This window comes from Triturus cristatus, chromosome 5_2, assembly GCF_964204655.1.
Source record: "Triturus cristatus chromosome 5_2, aTriCri1.1, whole genome shotgun sequence".
NCBI lineage: Eukaryota > Metazoa > Chordata > Amphibia > Caudata > Salamandridae > Triturus > Triturus cristatus.
In genome coordinates, this window is record NC_140588.1 from 693,959,247 (window position 1) to 693,984,128 (window position 24,882).

General features: G+C 42.7%; 1 protein-coding gene across 3 annotated transcripts in view; it reads left to right on the plus strand.

The window, feature by feature from the left end:
• OCRL (OCRL inositol polyphosphate-5-phosphatase) overlaps positions 1-24,882 on the plus strand; it is a 566,508-nt gene that overhangs the window by 395,364 nt on the left and 146,262 nt on the right. For 2 of the 3 annotated variants that reach the window (XM_085607761.1, XM_085607763.1), the window contains 2 exons: positions 10,051-10,286; positions 22,118-22,141. In XM_085607761.1, the coding sequence (XP_085463887.1) occupies positions 10,051-10,286; positions 22,118-22,141 (260 nt within the window). The remainder of the gene's footprint in view (positions 1-10,050; positions 10,287-22,117; positions 22,142-24,882) is intronic. The other variant, XM_085607762.1, reaches the window with a different exon arrangement.

Below are 24,882 nucleotides of genomic sequence, written 5' to 3' on the forward strand. Positions count from 1 at the left end.
GCCATCGGTGCGTCTCACTTTACATAAATGCATGAGTAACCTTCAAAACCGTATGCCCTACCCCTGTGATTTAATTAAAAAAAGGCCCTATACTCCACAACTGTTGAAGAATACTACATCCTCAATACTCTCTGCTGCAATATCAGAGGTGCCCTAACTATATAACACTTCAGGGATACCAAGTGCCCTGCAAAAGGATAATCCATATCCCTTAAGTCTACTAATACTATTTCCAAGTCATACATGTCTTAAAAAATTACATTTGCTCATCAAATATAGATTCTGAAATAAATTATACATCAAATACAATAGGTCAAACTTCACAGTATACTACATTTAGTATCACTTAGTGATTGAATACATTCTACGAAATACAATAAAAATGATTACACCCGTGGCGTGGTCTGGCCACGAAGGAAGATGGCCGCCTGAATGTGAGGCTCCACTGCGAGAAGGACCCTTGACGGAGATGGCACACTTTACACCTCAGCTAGGATCACCCCTGTGACAGCTATGCCTTCCTACAGCAGCGCTTTTACTTGTGGCTGAATTTCAGAGTCGAACAACCCTTTTTAGGGTTAATTCTGACTGAAATACTTTCAGCTCCGGCAAGCACGTCCTAGGCCGTCCTAGGCCTCAGAAGCCTCGGCTCTTGCGTAACCGGAGAGCCCCTCTGGCTCAGGCTCGCTTCGTTCAGGGCTTCAATATTTCTCAGCCAGTAAGAAGTATCTTTGCCTTCTTCTTCTGTGATTAATTCCTGCAATGACATGACCCTTCTCAAGGTTATCTCTGACTGGAACAATTATTCTTTCACCAAATACTTCTGAAGTATCAGAACTCAGCTGTTCTATTGAAACTTCACACACAACCTTTTGCGCTTCCATTAATGTGTGAAATGTTAAAGTTCTTCACTGATTTTTATTTTTTTTATATTCTCCAACCTTCTTCTGCCAACACCTGCAGAGAGTACAATTCAAGAATGGAGTTCACAGGTCAACTAATGCTTTTTTCTCTCCTGTGACATTCATTTCCAACATGCTTTCAGATAGACTGTTACTCTTCATTTCAAAGCGCCCTTTCATGTTGGTAATGCACAATATCTTCACTTAATACCACCTCACTGTCCAGTGGAAATATCTTTCTGCCTATGAATTATTATTTATGAGGAATTTCTATGGCATATTATGCGTTTTTTCGATCAATGATGTGAACACAGTCTGCTTTATATTGCATGTTATGAAGGTCTAATGATTTTACACACAATGCAGTAGAAGATTGAGCTCTTTTTTTCTTATAATTTGTATCTTACTAGTTTCTTATGCTGATGTTGTTTTTCAGTGACAAACACTAAATATTTTATGTCCTAGGATGCCATACATTGTCATTTGTGACTGATTATTTTTGTCATTATTATCGGTAAGAGACTAAAATATTTATTTACGTGTGCCTACAGGATTAAGTGTGATAAGTTTACTCTTTCACCCTCATATTAACCCCTACGTGCTCCAATTGTTTGCATCTGATTGTTAATCGCTTCATTTGTGTCTGGTTTTTTCAACACTGCGGACACATTTTACAGATGTCTAATCACAAAAATTTCAACAAAAATTCTAAATTGTCTCCTCCTGTGGACACACATAAGCAAATGCGCACTATGCCTACTAAAGGTTCACCCCCATCACCACCTACTTCATCTTTGGTCAACTCAACTGCTGAGTCAGCAGCAACTATGAATCGTATTTTGCAGGAAATTTCAACTATTAGTTGCCGTCTGACAGAAATGGAAAATAACATTTCCTCCCTCACGACAGAAACCAAATCCATTAGAGCGGATATTGCGCAATTTCATCAAAAAACTGATGGGCCTGATCGGCGATTAACTGTAGTGGAAAACAGGCTTGACTCAGTACAAAACAGGGTCCAGGATTTTCTACTTTTTCGCAGTAAGCTTGTTGACTTGGAAGATCGCAATAGAAGAGAAAATGTTCGCCTCTTTGGATTTCCGGAGAAAATTGAAGGCCAAAATGCTTGGTTATTTCTATGTAAAATTCTTCCCAAATTACTTGGTACTAATTTTCACCCACCATTGGAAATCCAACGTGCTCATCGTATTGGTCCTCCACGACCACGGCCTCTAATTGCTTGTTTTCTGAGACATAAGCAAGTCAGACAGATACTAATATCAGCTCGAACGCAAAGATCTTACATCTATGATGGTCATCAAATACATATGGCAGCTGACTTTTCGAGAGAAACCAACGAAAGAAGGAAACTATTCTTAGCTACCACAACTGCGGAAGTTGGATATCAAGTATGGCTTGTTTGACCCAGCTCGCTTCCGCCTTACTAAAAATGGTGAATCACAAGACTTTTACAACCCTGAAGACTTACAGCAGTTTCTAGACAGTTTAACAGTTCAGGATATGGATGTACAACATTTTTCTCATGAGCAGTCTGGTCAAAGTTCTACACAACCTCAACAGTCGACAGATAAAAGGCGTCGCAACCTTGGGGATGTGCGTCCTCGAGGTAGAGAAACAGAGTGACCTTTTCGTACACACGAGGATCAAGCATCTGCCTTGCAGTCTGTAATTACTACCACACAAGATCAACGTAGAGATAAGTCCAGATCTCCCTTAAAATCTGCTCCAGATGGAGAATGAGTTGAGTCCCTATTTATTATCCTCATTGTTACGGTCTTAGTTAATATCGTTTTATCTACTTACCTGACTCTTTAAGTTCAGTTAATGCTTTCTCCTTGTGTTTACTTACATCTTACGCCAGAAATATGAATAAGTTCTACTTGTATTTATTATGGAGGATTATAATATATTACTGAGTGTTTTTCCTTATGGATATACTTACTATGTATTTTAATATGTATCTTATTTCAGTCCCTTTATCAAAAGAATTTTATTCTAAACATTATTTATAATTTTATTTCACATTGGTCATATGTTATACGCTATGATATGTGCTTTTAATTACTATCTCACTTTTTAAGAACAGGCTCTTTATCCATCTTTACAATGCTGACATTCTTTCTTAAATAATACCAACGTTTTTTCTTATAGTTATTTATGAATTTTAGTTATCAAATGTCGTTTATTATGTAAATATTATGAGAATTGTATTTATGAATGATAATTTTAATAGTTTACTTTAACTTCTGGTATTCATTCTCATTCATTTATTGCTTTTAGACCCGTTTAATGCTTATCTATGTTTCTTAATGATATGTGCTTATCCTCCTAACGCATACTATTATATGTATTTGGGTCACAGGAGTTTTCACTCTCTTTACAGCTTTTCTAATTTATTGTCCTGGCTGATATTCATTTTAATTGTCCACCCTCCTTAAGGTGTTTGTACTCGTAGTGGTGCTCCAGTGAGCCCAGACCCGCGGTTAAAAGTTGTAGGTAACGAATCTGTATCAATTGTTTTGATTCTCTTTGATATTTTAACAGCCAGAAATATACTGATTACATAGAACATTTTGATCTCTCTAATATATATCAATAAGAACCTTCTTTTACATTTTCTTATATCTTTCTCTATTGTTCTATACAATCCTTTATTATATTCTTTATTTGCTTCTTTATCACGTTTGTCCTCCATCAGTCTTTTTCTTTTCTTCTCTTTTTCTTTTCATATACTAAACTTTCTTAACCTGTAAAACTCTTATTTTCTAACACTTTTTTGTTTCTTATCAACCAGAGTACTCTCCCTTCCCATACAGCCCTATTCCCTCCCATTGTATTCCTACCTCTTATTTTTCCCATTTTTGACTGATACATTGATTCCCAATCCCTTTTGATTGTATCCCATCATGGCTAATATTCATCCTTTATCTACCATTACTTGGAATGTCCATGGCCTCACTCATTACATTAAACGGAAGAAGGTACTTTCTTATTTACAGTCCAAACATGTAGACATAGCTTTATTACAAGAAATGCACCTCGATGAGATTGAATCTGACAAACTTTGCAGAGATTGGGTGGGGAAGGTCATTCACAGCAGCATTTCACAAAAATGACCCCACAGATACTAATCCTGTCCGCAAATGTGGAGTTGGAATTCTTATCCACAGATCACTTCCAGTCACGATCTCCAAGACTTGGTCAGATCCTGATGGTCGATATGTATTTGCCAAATTACGTATCGGGAATTCTTACATCTGTCTTGGGTCTATTTATGCTCCAATTGGCACTAAAAAGTATTTTTTCCTTCAATTGAATCGCCTCCTCACAGAAATTGATGCCTCGCAATACCTCATTGGTGGGGTTTGGAATTTGGTACAAGATCCTATTTTAGATAAAACTGGTTCGTTTGATAAGGACAATGCAGCGGATAGAGCGGTATTAAATGACATATTTTCGGATAACGGTTTGGTTGATCATTGGCGTCTTAGTCATCCACAAGACAAAGAATATACGTTCTTCTCATCCTCACATAGTACATTTTCCCGCTTAGACTATTTTATGATATCGCACAAAGCGGTTCAATTAGTCATGGAATCACGCATCCTAGAAGCAGCCTTGTCTGATCATTCTCCTGTCCTTTTATCTTTAGATTTAGGTCTATCCCGGCCAGGGCGTAAACCATGGCGTATGAGCATTCAAAGACACAGGACGCCCAAGGGTAAACTTCAGTTACAATCCCATCTACAGGACTATCTCTCTATTAACCAGGGTTCTGTCACCTCCAGCAGAACTGTTTGGGCGGCGGCTAAAGCCACTATTAGAGGGCAACTAATGCGCGATGCAGCACTTGCCAATAAGAATAATATTGCAAAGCAGACAGAATTAGAACAAGATATTCAACTCTATTCCCGTTTATATATGTCGGATCCTACCTTACAGAATTGCAAGTTATTGGAGCAAGGATGTATGTCTCTTAATAGTCTCTTTACATCCAAAGCTGAATTTGCTTTACAAAGGATGAAAGGAAGACATTACGAGCAAGGGGAGAAGGCCGGGAGGTTGTTAGTCCCACAATTACGTCAAAGGGAAGCAGCATTGGCTATTCCAGCTATTCAATCGACTCAAGGTGACATACTTACAATGCCCCAAGAGATAGTTAATGAATTTGCCTCTTATCAATCCTTATATACTCCAGGTAGCCAAATAGACCTAGGTAAGATGTCCTCTTTTTTTTAGAGAAGGTGAGTTTTCCGCGTCTTTCTGATGATGGTAGAGCTCTGCTTGAAGGTGAAATCACAAGAGATGAGATCTATAAAGCCATTACTGCTCTGCCTTATCATAAAGCTTCTGGGGAAGATGGCTTCCCTACTGAATTTTTTAGATGGGCAGGTCATAGTATAATTGATACGTTACATGCTGTATTTCTTGAGGCTGATAAAGAATCATCATTGGGCCCTCTCTCTAATAAAGCAGTTATAGCTGTACTACCTAAACCTGGCAAAGACCCTCTTTTGTGCAGTAGCTATCGTTCCATTTCTTTATTAAATTGTGATATTAAAATCTTGGCTAGCATCTTGGCGTCTCGACTCCGCAAAGTACTGCCTTCTTTAATACATTTCACTCAAGTAGGCTTTGTACCAGGGCGTTCTTCTCGGAACCATCTCCGCACCCTGGCCCACACCTTGTGGTCTGCTAAACATCTTTCAGAAGATACCTTGGCCCTTTCGCTTTATGCAGAAAAAGCGTTTGACCGCATTGAGTGGGAATACCTTTTTTCCATTATGCATAGATTTGGTTTGGGTGATCAATTCATCAATAAAGTGCGTTTATTATATGACAATCCCTCAGCTCAGGTTAATTGCGGTGGTTTTTTGTCCAATGCATTCCAATACGGAGGGGAACACGTCAGGGTTGCCCGTTGCCACCTCTTCTTTTTCTTTTAGCTATGGAACCACTTGCTGCTATCCGTCAAGCTGATGATATTATAGGTGTGCCTCTCCCAATTGGACATTCTAAAATCTATGTAGATGCAGATGATATTCTTCTTACTCTTACTAATCTTCCTCGATCTTTTCCATCCCTTCTTCAAATTATTAAAGATTTCTCCTCCTTTTCGGTTACAAAATAAATTGGGACAAAAGTGAAGCGTTACCCATTTCTAATGGCACTACAAGGGCAGTGATTCATGGATTCCCTTTTCATTGGCAATCCTCACATCTGGAAGATATGGTTGCAGATAATTTAGCTCCTTTACTTTCTCAAATGCAGAGGGATTTTGATAAGTGGAAAGCTCTGGGTTTATCTCTTTGGGGTAGAGTACAAGCTATCAAAATGGTCACCCTTCCTCGTTTCATCTATGTTTTAGGTATGCTTCCCCTCCAGATTCCTTTAGCTACCCTTAGATTAATAGATTCTAAGATTAAGGTTTTTATATGTGGCTCAGCTAAACCACGTCTTGCTATAACAAAATTAAAATCCCATCAGTTATGTTGAGGTATGGTTCTTGCATCCATTGAACACTATTCCCTTGCTCTACACATCTCCCAATTTGCTTATTTTTTGCCAGGAACTAAAGATGTCCCACAATGGGTTTCCATTGAGCGTCATCTTTTATCCAAGAACTCAGATCTTTCTCTTTTATATGGTAGTGGCACTAGTTCTTCTGACCCCAAGAATCCGATCTTATCAGTCATGCACAAATCTTGGCAAAGGGGGCATCGTATACTAGGATCCAACGCGCGTATTCATGTTAAGGCTCCTCTTTGGAACAATTCAGCTATCCGTATCAATGGTCGCACTTTATCCTGGCCTTTATGGCAAGCAGCTGGTATTTACTCCCCAGATCAACTTCATGATGGAAATTTTAAATCATTTTCTCAATTATGTGAGGAATTTAATCTTCCTATACAACACTCCTCTAGATACTCTCAACGTCAACAATGTCTGAGGAAACACTTGGGATCTCCCCCTTTGGTTTTGCAGGTGTCCCCAATACAATCTTACCTAAATCTGTGGGGAAAGTTTAGAGGAGTGACCTCTGGTCTTTATAAAACCTTTGTCTCCTTTATTTTCACAATCTCTCACGTATGCTCTCCAAAATAAATGGCAATCTCGTTTATCTATTTCATTTATGGCTTCTGAATGGGACAAGATACTGGAGGGATTACATAAAGGCGTTCGTGAAGCAAGGCTTACATTTTGTATATTTAAAATCCTTCATGAATGGCACAGGTCACCAACTAAGTTACATAAAGCTGGATTGCTTTCACACACTAATTGCTGGAGATGTTCCACCTCTGGTTGTGACATAGTTCATATCATTCGCGATTGCCCAGCAACAAGGTTCTTTTGGTCCTTTGTTGGCAAGACTTTACATTCCACAATGCCATTATCCTTACCATTTACATCTGCCACAATCCTTCTACATGATTTTCGACACTTTCTAAATCACAAATACGTCTTCTACACACTGCATTGGCTACAGCTAAAATCTATATTTTGCGTCATTGGAAGTCTCCTTCTCCACCCTCTCAGGAAGAATGGCTGGTGGCAATGATGCAAACAGCCCTACATGAGCGCACAATTTATAATCTTCAAGATCAAGTTGATATATTTCTCCAGACCTGGTCTCCTTTTTTAAAAACTGAAATTAACACTGATGCCAACTCCACTCTCTCTCCTAATGCAAACACTTGAATTAACTAATTCATTATTTTATATTTTGTGTATTTCTTTTCTTTTTCCCTTTCCTTTATCCTTCATCAATTTATTTCCCCCACTCCCGTCCTCCTTCTCCTCCCTCCCTTCCTCTGGCTCCATTATCTCTCACTGTTCTCTTATTATCTTCTTTACAGTTTATCTCTTTTCTCTTCTTTTCTTCTTTCTTCCACTTTTCATTTGAATTTTCTCCTCCCTTTTTAATTTTTGTTCTCTGATCTAATTATTTAAATTTTCTTGTACAAAGTCATTCTCTTTTATATTTAGATTCATTCATATTTTATATATTATATGTATAATATCCAGTTCTTATTCATGTTCTTTATACCATATATCTACTCACTGATTTATTCATTTTAATATTTATATACAATATGATTCATATTTATCATCAACATATGTATTTAATATTATCAATAATTTGTTGTTTTAGTATTTCTGTGTTACTCTGTATTTCATGATAAAATTCAATAAAAAATTTCAACACAAAAAAAGATGATTATAACCTGGCCTTCATTCAGTGCCAAAAGAGTGTTAATCTCAAGGTATATTGCCGTTGTTGAAAACGTTTATAAACTATACTTCCTTCAAAATAATAAGAGAAAGATTGTTGTGAACACCTGAATTACCAATCGTTCTCGTATCGACCATTTCCGTCGTAGTTCCCTTACAAAGCTGCACATTAAGTGGAAATCTGTAGAATTAAAGCAGATTTGTAAAGCTTTTTGGCAACCAAGGAAGCAAAGTCTTCTAATGTAAGGCAGAATAAAATATGTATGTGACTCTGCAAGAGAAACCGCAACAAACAATATGAATAAGACAGGGTTCTATGGCATCCCCTTTTTTTCAGAACTTGCCAACAGACCGCTTTAGCTGTCTGTTAGTCAGACCTTTTCTTTCCTGTACGTTACATATACTTGGAGTGGGCTTTGAGGCAGCCCCTTGCTTATGACAGGATGGCTTTGTTGCCTATGCCAAGTGTCTACTTTTGATTTGATGGCTTTTTTTAGTAGTCTTTTGTCTACCACAGAGCATTTTGGTCTAACAGAGATCTTTCTGGGTAAGTTGTATCCTTTCACAACATAATCCAGCTTCTGTTTTTTAAGGAGCTTTTGGGCACTCCAAAGGAGTGCATCTGTTTTCTTGGTCTCTCTGTTTTCTTTTTTTTAATCCCCCACCATGCCTCCGCCACTGCCCGCACACTTTATCTTCACAGCCCCCTCTAGCTAATACGTTTTGTTCATATTCTCCAGGCATTGTAGGACATCAGTCTCTGCCTCTCAAGGTTTGGAATGGAAGGAATATGATTCCACCCAGCAAGCATTGCATAATCAGTGTAAATACAATAACAGCTCCCTGTGCTCAGCAACGACTATCCGTCACTATTCAAGACTATATTCACAACAAAGAGGGTATTGCTAGTTAGGCATAGAATGAGTTATCCCATATTTGCTTGGTGTGCAGCACAGATCATGAAAGGCAGATTGGGCCTGTTGTCTTTACCAAGGTCTGAAGTTCACTAGGATGGGTTTGGAATCTTCCTCCTATAAAGCTGAGGTTATTGAAACTGCTTGCAGGACTCATCTCATGTGTCCTACTGTAAGATTGTGTGGCTGCTCAAACAAGGGTTGTATAGGAATACGTTATGAAATGGCATAGACTACACAATGACACATTAGACACCTCTGCAGTATTACATTTGGAGAGCAGCAATAAACAGAGAGAGCTTCATACAAAGGAATGTATTAGATGAAAAATATTTTGTGCTTGAGTACAACAAAGAGATACTCTAGAACAGTCATGAAAGTTTACCTTTCAGATTTGTCACTTGCACTTTGTATGATGAGCATGTTGTACAGATATTTTCAGTATCTTTGCATTTCACCCGCTCAAACCTATGAAGTTTTTTGGAGTTTTCATGCACATCTTATGAACAAATGACGGCTTAGTAACAGAATCTGTTTCTGGAGTCTCTGGTCTTTTCTTAGGCCGGTTTATAAAGACAAAATATACTCATGGCAGTTGAGTGGTTTTTGCATACTCACAAAATTGACATGGTTTTTAAAAACCCCTGAGCTATTGCATAATCTTGTTTGACATGAGTAAAAGAAGGGGCATTACAGTCAAACAAGCCCTGTGTGCATCCAAGAAATAGAATTAACCAGGGATTGCAGGGCAAAAAAAGTAATTCCTTACAGGATTGCCAAGTCTGCAGTTACTTTTTTATTCACAGATCTGAAAAACATTATTTGGTTATATCGTTACATATTATAAAATATTTGAATCCTTAACAAAGCCGTCAGTTTCCAGTTGCAATGTCTCTGTGGTTGTTGGCACTCCTTTTTCACGTCTCAGCCCTCCGTTTATATTAATGTGTTTATTTATGTTTACTGTCTCACTTTTCCAGATGAAACAGTCGAGATCTCCCTAGATGTGTATGTAAGTAAAGATTCTCTTGCAATCCTCAACTCTGGGGAGGATAACATTGAAGATATTCTAGTTCTTCACCTGGACAGAGGCAAGGATTATTTCCTCACAATCACTGGAAATTACCTTCCAAGCTGCTTTGGAACCTCCTTGGAAGCTCTTTGCCGAATGAAGAGACCTATCCGAGAAGTTCCAATCACAAAACTTATAGACTTGGTAAGAAAATGTATCTAATTATTTTGATACTGTCCAGGAATTGTGATCGTTTTGCAAAGCCAAATAAACACGTTACATTTTAAAATGCAACTACTGTATTCTGGTGGTACCACTCCTCTACAGTTTCCCAGCTTAGCATCCTCTAGCATTTATCTGACTAAACTAGTCACACTCTGAGTTGGGGCATCCACTTGATTTTGCCCTTGTTCTTCTGTGTTTGGCATGGTTTGCTCTTTTTGTTCGTTTAATGGAATCCCAGTATTTACAACCCTCATCTCTTGTTGGGCCTTTTCATTATGTGTAGTTAAGACCCGCATAATCTTGCTTGAATTATTACTTAGCCGTTTGGAGAGTATCTGACCACCTAGTATTGTGATCATTCCGTATGTAAATTCTAGAGTAATAATTTAAGTGGTTCAATAGACCTAAAATATATCTAAGAAAGGCATTGATTTTCTCTTTATTTAAATGCACACTCGCGTCAGATAGCTCCATCTTCCTCATAACAGATATTTATTTAAAACATGTAATGCCTATTACGTTATCCAGTTAAAACATGTTAACAACAAATGATCCATCCCGACCAAGTAATTATAAAAATAGTTATTTTAGGCCAACTAAATGTATATCCGGAGTTTGTAGCTTTAAAAACCCGTGGTATAAAATAATGGAATTTAAATTGTGAGTACACTATAACTCGCCTTTTAATCTTGGACCATGGCTACTCATTTAATTGTCTTAAAAACATGTCTGTAATTTGGTCTCATTATCACTTGCTAGACCCCTTGTTTCAGATGCCTACAATAGCCCTTGGTCTCCAGCAAACATTCCAAGGGGATCACATTGTTTATTCACTAGCTTTTGCAGTTAGCCTTTTGACATGTTTTATGAGGATCTTAAATAGAATGTATGTGTAGAGGTTACACTACAAGAGTACTTTGGAACTTAGTGTTGGACGGTAATTGAAAGACCGTTCTGGGGAATAAAGTGGGTGAGAGTAAACCTTAAACTATATGCTAGAGTCTCTGGAGTGTTCTTAATATAATCTATGTAAGACCTGTGGACCCTTGAATACCTTAAAGCAAAGGTAGTCTTAAAGATTTTCTTCCACAATCGGACCAAATAATAGGTCAACTTCCTTGTTTTGTGAACCTGCCCCCTTTTCTTTTTGTTTATTTCTTGCAAAGGCAGTCTTTGTCAAACATAAAGGAGTGTGTTTTTTGAGTAGCAGATGCCTCTATTGATATTACTCTAACGTATCACATTGCCTAGAGGCAGTTACTCTAATTTGCTGTTGTCTTCTCTCTGTGAGCATTATTAAACATTCTTTGCATTAAATGAAAGTTTGTGTCATGCAATTAGGAACAATGGCAGGTGTTCTTAAAGCCTTTGCACTTGCTAACTAGTAAAACGCATTAATCTCAGTTACTGAGTTGATCTTATTATATTTAAGGAATTCTTATCACCTCCATGAATGAGTGCCTTTGTTGAAAGAAAGTACAGGGTTTCCGCATCATTCCCTTTGCTACATCACTTGTATTCTCGCAAAAAGTTCCTGGGAGTTAAATATCCAGAAAGTCTTGAGCAGTACCTCTGGATGGCAGAAGGAGGTGCCAATTGGGTCCACATTGGCCAACCGCTGAATGTGATGTGCGCAGTGCCTAAATAGGCATCACTTCAGTGCAGTATCATCAGATCCTTCTTTTCCAGCGCAGATCTGGAGAGCTACCATAGTCCTCTTTTTTTGGCTACCTATTTGACCATTTGTTAATGCATTTATTTATTTATTTATTTATCTAGCTTTGCTCTCAGTGTGTTCTGGGATGTCACAGACCCCCACTTGGTTTGTCTATGGTGCCTGGAGCTTGACCTCGACTCCAAGACCTGTTAAGATTGCCTGACAGTGCATCTGACGGTGAATAGGTAGCGTGCCATGAAACTTCTGTCCACTCGACAGCCGACGGCACCACTCCAGTTCCCAGTTACATGAAAGGTCTTGGGCCCGCACTTGGAGTTGCTCTCGTTGGCCAGTGTCAAGGTACTGGACTTCTCTGGTAAGTCTCACAAAAAGAAATCCAAGAATTTGAAAGTCTCTTCGACTATGCCTTGCTGGTCCAAATCTTCGGAGGAGGTGTGGGAATGATGCTAAAGTCATGATGCTCGGTCTCGTCTTCCAGGCAGAACCTGAATGTGGGTCTGATCCGCACCTCCTCGAGTTTCCTGGAGTCGGAGCAACCCTTACCCAACTAAAGGAATTCTATAAGGCCATGTTTCTCATCTTTGGATGACTGGACCTCTCTGGAGCACCTTCAGGTCTCGCCAGTCCAGGAGGACTGGATTTCTGACTGCTGGTCTGCCCTCTGTGCCTGTTGGGCCCTCCGGATCTGTTTCTGGATCTGGAACAATCCTGTGGCACCGGTTCTGTTGCTGAACCCATCACAATTCCTGACAAACTGCGACTGGATCAGAGCCAGACCCCTCTCTCTTCCCTATCCAGAACAAACAGTGGTGACAGTTGTGTCACTTCTGGGTTGCAGCAGCCATCAGGGATAGCTGGAGATTAAAGCACACCGGACTACAGTGAAGTCTCAGCTCCACATCAACTTCTCAGAGCGGTTCTGCTTGGCTGTGAAAGCCTTCGTTCTCATCAAAGGGAAGTTAGTTCAGGCATTCATGAACAATACTACCACCCTGTTGTACTGCAACAAATAGGGCGCGGGGGAGGCCCTATGCCTCTGGACATGCCCGCACATCCGAACATTTTCAGGATCTCTTAAGGGCAGGAAGGACAAGCTCTACTGGCGATGTCTTGCGGATGGTGTCTACATCCAGAGGTTGTTCAAGGTCTCTTCTGGGTCTGAGGAAATACTTGGTTAGCTCTATTTGCCTCTGTCAAGAACATGCAATGTCAGCACTTATGCGTGTTGAATTTTCCAAAACCGCTTTAGCTGGATCTCAGGACTCTTGTAGGCGTTCCCGCCGATACCAATCCTGCCCTGAGTTCTGAAGAAGATCAGGACAGAATGGACTCAAGTCATCTTAGTGGCTCTGTTTTTGATGCAGATAGTCTGGTGGCTCAAACTCCTGAGCATGAGCATCTGTCCTCCAATCAGGCTGCCCCTTTGAGAGGATCTTCTGTTGCGGAAACAGGGCTTGCGGTCTGCACCTAAACCTGCACACACTACGCCATCATGCATGGAAATTTAACGGCGGCAGTTGAGAATCTTCGCTCTCCCTCAAAGTCAGTGAGGACATCTTAGGGCGTCCATCGATAAAGACCATACATGCCTGCTGTTGAGATTAGTTTGTGGCTTGGTGCATCGATAAACATTTTGGCACTCTTTCTGGCACTTCGACTGAAGCGTTGCTGTCTTGTATTGTCCCTAGCCCTGTAAGGCCTAGCACTGGGCACAGTTCAGTGGTAACTGTCGACCATTGTGTCTTTTTTGCTGTTGCAATATCAAACCTTCCTGATTAAGTCACTCATTGTGACATGTTTTTTAAAGGGTTTCCAGCATATGTCCACCCCTCACCCCGTCATCATGCCAATGGGGCCTGCACCCATTACATCCATTTGTGGAGTACCAGACTTAGACATCTGTCAGGCTGCTCCGTGGGCATCCCTGCACGTTTACTTAAAACTACTTGATGGTCCAGTCCAGCAGGATGGGCACTTTACCAGTTCGGTCCTCAGTACTTCTTGGTCTGAGACAGTTTGTAGACCCACTTCTGTGGTAAGGAGTCTGTGGCTAGAAGTCTCTACCAGATAAACAAGTTGCTTATCTTCGATAACGCCTTGTCTGGTAGATACTCTATTTAGCTGCAGGTTCCTTACCAATCCTCCTGCTCTGCGATCCGGTATGCTTATCTACAAGGTTTCTGTAGGCCCTTAGTTTTGTTACACTAGTCCAATTACCATTCTGGCGTGTCTCCATGCTTCTGGCGCGGAATTAGTCACGGAGGCATTGCACGTCACATCCGACGCGGAGCTGATCGATAACCCTACCGGCGCGCAGTTACTGCTCAAGATTTTCCAGATCCAGTCTGACACCTAAGTAATTGATCGTCTCTACCAGATAAGTCGACCAGATAAATCGTTACTGAAATACCCGAAGTACCAACTCAGTTCTTAAAGACTCCAACCTCCTCTATAACATGTACAGCAATCATAAGAGATAGATTGTGTGTTTTAATAATGAAATATCATCTTAATGAAACCTACTCTACCATACCATGATAAAAACAATATGGCTGGCAAATGTTAATAAATACATTTTTGTGAAATCTAAATTTTCTTTAACCATGTCTTTAATGTCATTAGTGAACCATAAACTAAGGTATTTACTGTATCCCTACTCCCTAATAAGCCAAAATTGTCACACATCTTTCATGCTGAATTTATTTAAGATAATCATTTGATTTGTCCTTATTCAATTTACAATTGATATTTTGGAAAACATCGATTTCTTGAAAATAACAGGTTAAGGAATGTCTTGGATTATTAACCTAAAGCAAAACATATCAGCACGTTTTTTATTTGTTTATCTCCATATCAAAAACCTGTATTGGAAACATCCTGGTTTAAGTTGGCCACAAAGGGTTTGACTACCAAAACAAAAAGTAAGTGTTAAAGGGTACATACTTGTCTGGTACCTCTTTGTAATTTAAAGAAAATAAGAATCTGAAAGAGACACGTTAGTGATAGATTCCTTACCTTAGAATATCACCAGGCGTCCGACTGGATCCGGAAAGTTTTTCCTCAGCAGTACCCCTGTGCGTCGGAAGGTGGCATCGTGCGGCTCCGAGTCCGTCGCTGGCATTGTATGCGCCAAGATGACTTCACGGAGACTTCTTAGGCGCCACCCATGCGCACTGACGTCAGTTCTTTCTTTTGCAGATCCGGTTAGAGCTTGTACCCTTGTCACTTTTTTACTAACTTTTTTTGAGACTTTTTCTCTCCACTATTTTGAGTCTTTGACTTCTGGTGCCACGTAGGGATTCCTGGGTTAAAATCCTGTGGGGGCCTGTCGCCGTACGATGTCAGTGGCCGACCCCCATGGCATCTGTCTCTACTGTTTTGAGCGCGACCATGACTCCCGGTCATGTTCCGACTGTCTGGTCATGGCTCCGAAGGCCCTACGGGAGCGGTCTCATAAGCTGCTGGAGGCCCGGTAGTTGTCTCCGCGCCGTTCGAGAGCCAGGGGCCGATCAAGGGACCGACCACAGAGCCGTCATCATTGCTCCTCGGGGTTGAAGTCTTAACACTCGGAATCGTGTAAAAGACGTCATAAGAAGAAGTCGAAGAAGTGTTTGCGCTCTCCAACATCCCCCGTCCGTCTCCGGATGCGGGGGCACCTCCCCGCGGCTCCGTCGGAGCCTGTGAGTCCCGAGGCCTGCCCACCTTATCCAGGTCCATCAGCGACTCCGGCCCAGGTGCAAGATTTTTTTGCTACCATGGGCCGCCTTTTCAGGCCTAGGGCTCCTGCCGGCACGCCTTCGGGCCCCGCGGTCCCACCTGAGGGCCTCACTTGCCGCCGGCTCCGCTACCGGCGCCGCAAGGTCCTTCACCGGCGGCTCCGGCCCCAGCGTTGCAGAGTCTGTCGCCGGCGCCCCCCGTGGCTCCGTTCCCAGCGCTGCAATGGGTTCCGTTTGTACCACCTCCTCCCTTGCCTGGGTTTCCGGACAATTTTGCTCCGGGTCGGGACCCTAACTGGGCTATGGAGCCGGATCGGCGCCGTTCACGGTGCCGTTGGACCATTTATATCCCCCTGTCCCTCCCCCTCCGCCGCAGCCTGTGCCTCGGGCAGTGGAGGAAGTGGACGACTGGGAGGTGTCTGAGGACCCTTTTGCACGGCAGTGTGAGTCGGAGCAAGAGTGGGCAGAAGAGTCAGATGATGCAGGTGGCCTTGACCTCTCCTTTGAGCCTGGTTTCCTTTCTCCTCCTGCTGTGGCCAAGGAGTTGGGCGCCACATACTGTGGTGCTCCGTAGAGCAGCTGAGGCCCTTGACCTTGACCTGCCTACGGTAACTCTAAAAACTAACCTCCTCACAGAAGTCCTTCAGCTGGCGGCAAGCTCTATGGAGCCTCTTCTACCGTTCAATGATGCTTTAACGAATGTGTTAATGGGCACCTGGTCTAGGCCAGCCACGGGGGTCCCTGTGGATAAGAAAGTGGCCAGGCGTCATCACCAGGCCCCGGGTGACTCTGCCTTTTCAACGACTGACCCGACTACGGAGAGCCTGGTCATTCAAGCCTCCACCTCCCAAAGCACATTCCCTACCGCCCCGCTGTATAAGGAATCTAAGAAGCTGGAACAGTTTGGCCAGAAACTGTTTTCCTCTGCCAGCTTAGGGCTGCGGTCGGTGAACACCGCATACCTCTTGGGCCGCTACTCTCACGCTGTGTGGGACACGGTTGCGCAGACGCTGCCTCAGTGTCCGGAGGAAGTTCGGGCTGTGCTTTCCCTCGCTGTGGCTGAGGGGAAAGATGCAGCAAAGTTCGCCATCTGGTGTGGACTAGACACCGCGGAATCTTTGTGTAGGGTGATTTCCACCACTGTGGCCTTCCGTCGTCACACCTGGATGCGGTCCACTGGGTTTTCAGAGGATGTTCAGAGTTCCCTTATGGACATGCCCTTTGATGGGACCCGCCTATTTGGCGATAAGGCAGATAGTGCGCTGGAGCGTTTTAAGGACTCCCGGGCTACGGACAAGTCCTTTGGTCTCTCCACCACGTGCCCGGCAACATCTGCTTTTCGTTCCTTTCGTGGCCACGGAAGGGGTGCCCCGAGATGTTAATTCAGCCAAAAGCCTGCACAGAACCAACCTCATCGCGGCCACGGACGTGGTTCCCGCCATGGCGGAACAGGGGGCCAGCGTGTGGGACAGTCCACTTCCGCTCCCGCAGCATCCGCCTCAAAACCTTCCTAGTCCAAGCTTTGGGGTGCACCCCATGCTGGTGGGCGGCAGGATTCGCCATCACCTCCTCCACTGGCGTTCTGTCACTTTGGACAGGTGGGTGCTGCAAATTGTCCAAAGGGGCCTTAGAGTCTGTCCCCCCAGCCATGCCACCTCAGTTCCACCGCATGTCGGGGGATCACTTTGCGCTTCTCCAGCAGGAAGTCACGGCCCTCTTGGCCAAGGGGGCCATTGAGCGCGTTCCTGGGCCAGAAGTAGGACGTGGTTGTTATTCCCACTACTTTCTGGTGCCCAAGAAGGAGAAAGGGGGCCTGTGCCCTATCTTGGACCTCAGGAACGTCAACCGCTTCCTCCGGAAAGAGAAGTTCAAGATGTTGACTTTGGCTCAGGTCTTGGCTGCCCTTGACCCGGGAGACTGGATGGTAGCATTGGACTTGCAGGACGCATATTTTCATATCCCCATCCTGCTGGCCCACCGGCGTTACCTGCGGTTCACGGTAGGCCTAGAGCACTTTCAGTTTGCCGTGCTCCCTTTCGGCCTTACCAGTGCCCCTCGGGTGTTCACAAAAGTGTTGGCGGTGATCGCTGGCTCATCTGCACAGATCAGGGGTTCTAGTCTTCCCCTATCTCGAAGAATGGCTGTTGAAAGCGAGCTCGCCCCACCTCCAGACTACGGCCGACCTCCTGCATTTGCTGGGGTTCCCCATTAGCGTGCCGAAGTCGCACCCAAGTCCCTCTCAGAAGCTCCCCTTCATCGGAGCGGTTCTGGATTCGACGCAGTTTCGGGTTTATCCTCCCGAGCAGCGAGTCCGTGATATTCAGGCTATGATTCTGATCTTTCAGCCTCTATCCCGGGTTTCAGTCAGGATGACCCTCCGGCTCCTGGTCCTCATGGCCTCCTGCTTCCTGTTAGTGCAACATGCCATATGGCATATGCGGTCTCTGCAGTGGGACCTGAAGTTCCAGTGGGCACAGCATCAGGGCAACCTGTCCGATCATGTCCAGATCTCGGAGGGCACTGCACAACCATTGCAGTGGTGGCTCACGAATCGCGATTGAGTCAATGGGATTGTGCTCCCTTCCCCAACCGGCGCACACATTGGTGACGGATGCGTCTCTCCTTTGATGGGGCAGCCACTTGGGAGAGGCGGAGATCAGAGGCCTCTGGTGTCCGGCAGAGTCCCGACTCCAAATCAATCTTTTGGAGCTTCGGGCGATCTGACTTGCACTGAAGGCATTCCTTCCCTCTGTCCGGTGAAGTGTGGTGCAGGTGTTCACGGACAACACCACCACCATGTTGTATTGCAACAAACAGGGTGGGGTGGGGTCATGGACCCTATGTCAGGAGGCTCTGCGCCTCTGGACAAGGCTGGAACATCAAGACATTACCTTGGTGGTTCAACATCTGGCAGGTTCTCTGAACGCCAGGGCAGACGAACTCAGCCGCCGGTTCATGATGGATTACGAATGGCATCTGAACTCGGACGTGGCGCAAGGTCTCTTTCTGCAGTGGGGAGAGCCTTGGTTAGATCTATTCGCCTCAGAAGAGAACGCGCAATGTCATCAGTTCTGCGCGTTGGAACTTCAAAGGCGGCACTCACTCGACTACGCTTTTTGTCTCAAGTGGAGCTACGGTCTGTTGTATGCCTTTCCGCCTATACCACTTCTGCCCAGAGTGCTGAAGAAGAATCAGCACGACCGGGCCCAAGTCATCCTTTTGGCTCTGAATTGGGCATGAAGATACTGGTATCCCGAGCTACTCAGCATGGCGATCGATCCCCCAATCCGACTGCCTCTTCGGGAGGATCTTCTGTCGCAGCAGCAGGGGACGGTCCTCCACCCGAACCTGTCCAGCCTCCACCTCCATGCGTGGAGATTGAGCGGCGTCAGTTGACAGCTTTCGGCCTTCCTCCCGAGGTCTGTGATGTCATTCTGACAGCCAGCTTTCCCTCCACTAAAACGGTATACGACTGCAGGTGGAACAAATTTGTGGCATGGTGCACAGCAAAGGCTGTGGATCCCCGTTCTTCCCCTCTTTCCGAGGACCTTCTGTTCCTTCTCTCTTTAGCCCAGCAGGGCACTATCAAAGGTTATCTTTCGGCCATCTCCGCCTTTCTACGGCTTCCAGATCAGCCTTCTCTTTAGAAGTCCCCGTTTGTTAATCGCTTCCTCAAAGGCATTACACACACGTTTCCTCCCGTGCCTTTCATAATGCCTCAAAGGGACTTAAATCTTGTCTTGACTTATCTGATGTGCACTCCCTTTGAGCCCCTTCATAACTAACTGTCCCTTACGTCTTCTCACTTTAAAGACGGCTTTCCTGGTAGCTATCATCTCTGCCAGAAGAGTGAGTGAGCTCCAGGCTCTTTCTTCTAAACCTCCCTTTCTTTCTGTTCATCCGGACAAGGTGGTTTTAAGGACTCGTCCTTCGTTCTTGCCAAAGGTTCACACCCTTCCACATCGGGCAGACCATCACTTTGCCCACCTTCTTTCCTCCTCCGCATCCTTCAAAAGAGGAAAAGAGGCTCCACCGTCTGGACCCAAAACGTGCGCTCTCGTTCTAAAGCGCACACAGCAGTTCCGGGTGGATGACCATCTTTTTGTTGGCTACGTGGGCGCCAAAAAAGGTTGGGCTGTGCACAAACGAACCATCTCTTGGTGGGTTGTTCTGTGCATCAAAGCATGTTACTCGGCTAAGAAGGAGCCTCCTGTGGGCCTACTTGCCCATTTTACCAGGGCCACGGCAGCCACTACTGCCTTGGGACGCGGCGTTCCCTTGCAGGACATTTGTCAGGCAGCTACGTGGGCCTCGCTGCACACGTTTGCCAAGCATTACTGCCTTGACAGTATAGTCTGGAGAGACGGCTTCTTTGGCCGTTCTGTTCTCCGTGACTTTCTGGTGTAATCCTATTCGCAGGCCCACCACCGGGGTTGGTATTGCTGGGGTATCTATTCTAAGGTAAGGAATCTATCACTAATGTGTCTCTTTCAGATGCACAAGTTAATACTTGTGTAACGATATATCTGTAGGAGACATAAGTTAGTGACAGATTCCTTCCCGCCCCACCCATTCTCCCCGTTCATCAAACTGATTTCTAGGGTTAAGGTCATCCCTTTCAGGGCCCTAGTTACATGGCACCAGTGGTCAGTTTCTGGCATGGCTCGGCATTCCTTGCGCAGAAAGTCATGTACAGAACTGACATCAGCGCGCATCGGTGGTGCCTAAATAGTCTCCGTGACGTCATCTCGGCGCATACGACGCCAGTGAGGGACGCGGAGTAGCACGACGCCACCTTCCGACGCGTAGGGGTACTGCTGAAGAAAAACTTTCCGGATCCAGTCTGACGCCTGGGCATATTCTAAGGTAAGGGATCTATCACTAACTAATGTCTCTTACAGATATATCGTTACACAAGTAGTAACTTGTGCTGCACTGCTATTTGCACACAAAATAGCCTTGTGGTTAGACTAAAGTCTATACATAATATTTTAATAAATTTAACCAGTTGTAATCCATTGAAAGATTTTAACCATATACGTCCAGCTCAAGTTATCAAAAGCTTTCCTTGCGTCCAAAAGGAATGCGGCATAAGCAGTTTTAGGTTTCAATACCTGATATCTAGATAAACACTAACATTATCTGAGGATAATCTTCCCTTGATAAAACCTGTCTGTTAGTATTTAAGAAGTTGAGGGATAATGGATTCTAATCGTAGCGTTTGCATACATTTTAGAATCAGTGTTGACAAGATATATAGCTCTAAAATGTTTGCACAGGGTGGTACCTTTACTGTAGTAGACCAATATCAGCTTTACAGAAGGAACCCAAAAACGGTTTAGGAAAAGGCAGTGTCTAAAGGAATCTGCCTTTCTAAGTTCAAATCTAGTTAGCAGATAATGCCACTGAGTACTAAGGAATACCGCAGTTCCCATATTTGGAGGATATAAGGTTCAAAATAAATGTTCTTAAAGTTCCAGATCCACTAGTGGTCAGTATCTTTTATGTTTTTCAAGTCTTATGAAGTCAAAGACTGGTTTACAATCTTTCAGTAATCGGCATTGTTTAGAAAATTGTTAATTAGATTGTGAATTTAAATAGTTCGCATGCTAGCAATAACCAGCAGTTATTTCTTTGCGGTATTTATCTAGCTGTCTGTGAATGGAGTTAAGTCTACAATTCTTCACTGAACGTGCACCAGATACTTATTAATAGATTTTATTTTTGTTTTTAGTTTTGTTTAGCAGTTGAGTGTGACTTTGTTGTTCCTCACCTGGGAAACAAATTCACTTGAATTGTTGTAGTTGTTGTCTGTTTTGGCATAAGAGTTGCTGTGAGGAAAACAACCAAACCACTTTTTTGGATTTGTTTGGTGTGAATGGCCAGGAAATGTAAGGAAGGACGAAGTGAACGGTATATCAAGTGCATGCATACGTGTTGGTTGGGCAGCATTCTTTGGAACAACTTTAATTTTAAATAGTAGACGTTTTGAGAAAATGTATCCAGAAAGATATCTTCTGCAAAAGAAACACTGAAAACTCAGCTTCACACATTTTTATAATTTGTTGTTGATTCACAGGCTACGTTTTCGCCAAACAGTTGATTGTTGTGCTTTGCTAACTATCAATCTTTATAACATTTAACCAAACACATTGTAAGAGTAAGCACTTAGAATTGATCTTTTTCCTTATTGTCTAAATGGCTGTATCTGTATATATTTTCTGCAGATTCTTTATTATTTTGCATGTTCTCTTAAATATTCAACCCATTCCACGCCTCACCTCTGACTTAAGGAGTAGTGATATCACACTTGTAAAGCATGAATAACTGATCTTCAAAGAATCAACATTATTGTAAATCAATTTAGCAGTGATTTTCTCTTCTCTCTCTCTTTTTCTGCTTGCATTTGCTCTCAGGGAGAAGACAGCTTGTCAGAAAAGGTAATTGGAAATATGTGCTTGAAATTAAGTCTATAATTTTAATCACCGGTACATGCCTGTTTTCCTTATCCTCTGCCAAACCATATGCCTAGTAGATTTTACAGCTAATGGTTTTATGAATTATTGAACTATTCTGATATAGGGGGAACTGGTGCAGGCCTTGCTTTAAAACTAGTACCAGTTAGATTTTTCATTCTGGCACTAAAATTTCTTATGGTAGCCGTCCAACCTCAGACATTCCTAACGGCATATTCACTCCGTTTCCTTTGTGTTTCTCAGTTGAGTAGTATATTTATTTTGAGGATTTTTTTACTTTACTGCCAAGTGTCACTCTTTAAACCTTTGCAACAAATTCTTTATAATTTAGATTTGGAGCCCTGTGTAGGCAACGATTGCCCAGATATTCACCAGCCTTATGCATGTGCAGCTATTAGGCGCATAAGCTACTTTCCTTTGTATCCCTACCCCTCTTCATGATTGACTGTACAGTTTACTTTTTCCTTCACTTAGATAGTAAATCTAGATCGGAATTGCTTGAATCTCAATCACTATAAGACAACGAGGTTCACCATTGGGATTTTGACACATTATCCATTATGGTGCCACTGCAGAGTGAAATTATAGGTGATGATACAGAAATGTGTTATATTGAGGATCTTTGGCACTAATTTTACTAGTGCATGTGAATGGATAAAGATGTCTACTTTTTGTATACAGAGGGGAGAAATGATTGTAGTGATACATTTTACAAGGCATACTTGGGGACCATGAGCACAATTACCAAATCTTTGATAAAGATTTCAAATGTAATAATTCTTTTTTGCAGAGACCATGCCCAATGTATTAATATTGAGTGACAAGAGTGAGGAGTTAACTCAGACTCGTATGTGAAAGGAGTGACTAGGTAACTGGGTGATTTAAATTAAAACAGGCAACCAAAAGAGAATCCTGAAAGAGCACGTTAAAATCTGTTATTCCTAGAATGCGATCAGTGACACAATATAAAATGAACCCGGATAATGAAGTATTTTTTCTCAGTAATGGGTTTTTCCAGTTCTTCATGCATTTTACACATTACAAACTTTGCTCAGTCTTCCACATACATCCATTGAATCTTTCTAGGATTTGTGTAAAGTATATCAATGTACCCTTTTGTAAAATTGAAATATTCAGTCAAGGATACGTGTAAAGTTATGTAAACATTGACATACATTCTGTTGTGTACTTGCTGCTCTGGTTGTAGTATGTGTCCACATTTCTGTCAGACCTGGTGTGAGTTTGAGTGAGAGATCAGCTAGTTTCTCTCACTATATTGAAAAGTTAAATATGAAACTTTACATGTTTTATATACCAGTACTTCATGATCATTAATGAATAATTTATTCTGATTTAAGGGACTATGATTGGGACACAATTTGTATTCTTTGTGTTTACCATGTGTAGTTAATGAAACCCATTACATGGCATAAATCTGACAAATTAAAACAAGCAGTTACCTTATTTAGAACAGGCTACACCCAAGCACGTACATAAATGTTTCTGAGCGGAAAACTCTAATCTGGCAACACAAGCCGCTATATGGACTCCAGTTGGAGCAAGTGGGCTCCCTGCTAAATGCAACCTGAGTGCTCCTAGCACATATTTAGATCATTCAAAACTAGCAGTTAGCAAGGTCTTAGGGCACAATCTTTGGTATCAGTGGTGCAGATATACCTATAATATCATATTGTCTTGTCGTTCAGTGCTAACTCGAAGCTATACAATACATGCAGTGCAATAGAGGTTCAACAAAAAGGGGATGTTATGCTGCTAGAAGTGTCATGTTGTCTTAGGCAAGCCTCAGGAGGTAAAACTCTTATCGTTCTGTGAAAGTACAGGCTATAAAGTAGAAACAAACAGTTGCAAGGAAACAGGGAGTTAGTTTTCAAAGACCCAACTTAATACAATCTAATAGTTGCATGCACAAATAGTGATACTTTCAGCTCGGTGGGGAGGCTTTTGTCGGCATGTGTCTTTAAGATGCAGCCCAGCGTAAATAGTTGAAAGTGTGAACCAGAACAGTCGTTACTACATATTTTCTGAGGGAATGGGATTGTTTTGCGGGTCATCAGGAGGCAAATCTGGTTTTAGCTGGAACATACACCCTCACTCCGTTTTGAGAACAATAACAATTTGATAAAAACCCTAAGTTTAATATGTTGGTTAGATTCGTACACTCAATGACTGCATAGCTCCAAGTACAGACCTTGAGTCCATTTAAAGGCATCTTGAGGAGATGTCTTCGTTCAGTCAAGAGGTATAGACCGAGTAAGTGTTAGCATTTCCTTTACCGCCAGACGGGAAACCTATCCAGGATCAGTAGGGCCCCTAAATGATATTGTAAAAACATGCTTTTTAAAAACTGAGAATAGGACTGGTATAAATAGGACTGAGGGCTGACCAAGAGGTAATTATTTATGGTTTGCCAAGAATTTGCACGTTTGGCCAAGTTCCAGAAGTAGGGACCCAATTGGAACATTCTATGCCAAACTTTTTATAGGCTGGATAAAGGAGATGGTGGGATTTGCCCTCATTGTTAGGAGTCTGCGCTGCACCACTACAGGGGGAAGTTGGGAGGTATTACCTATGGTAGACATGACCTTCAGCTGCTTCCTCATCTGGCCATGAAGCTGTGTCTAATGAGTCTATTTTGTATTGCAACATCCCTATAAGCTGGGTGGGATGAACACTGGAGAGGGGAG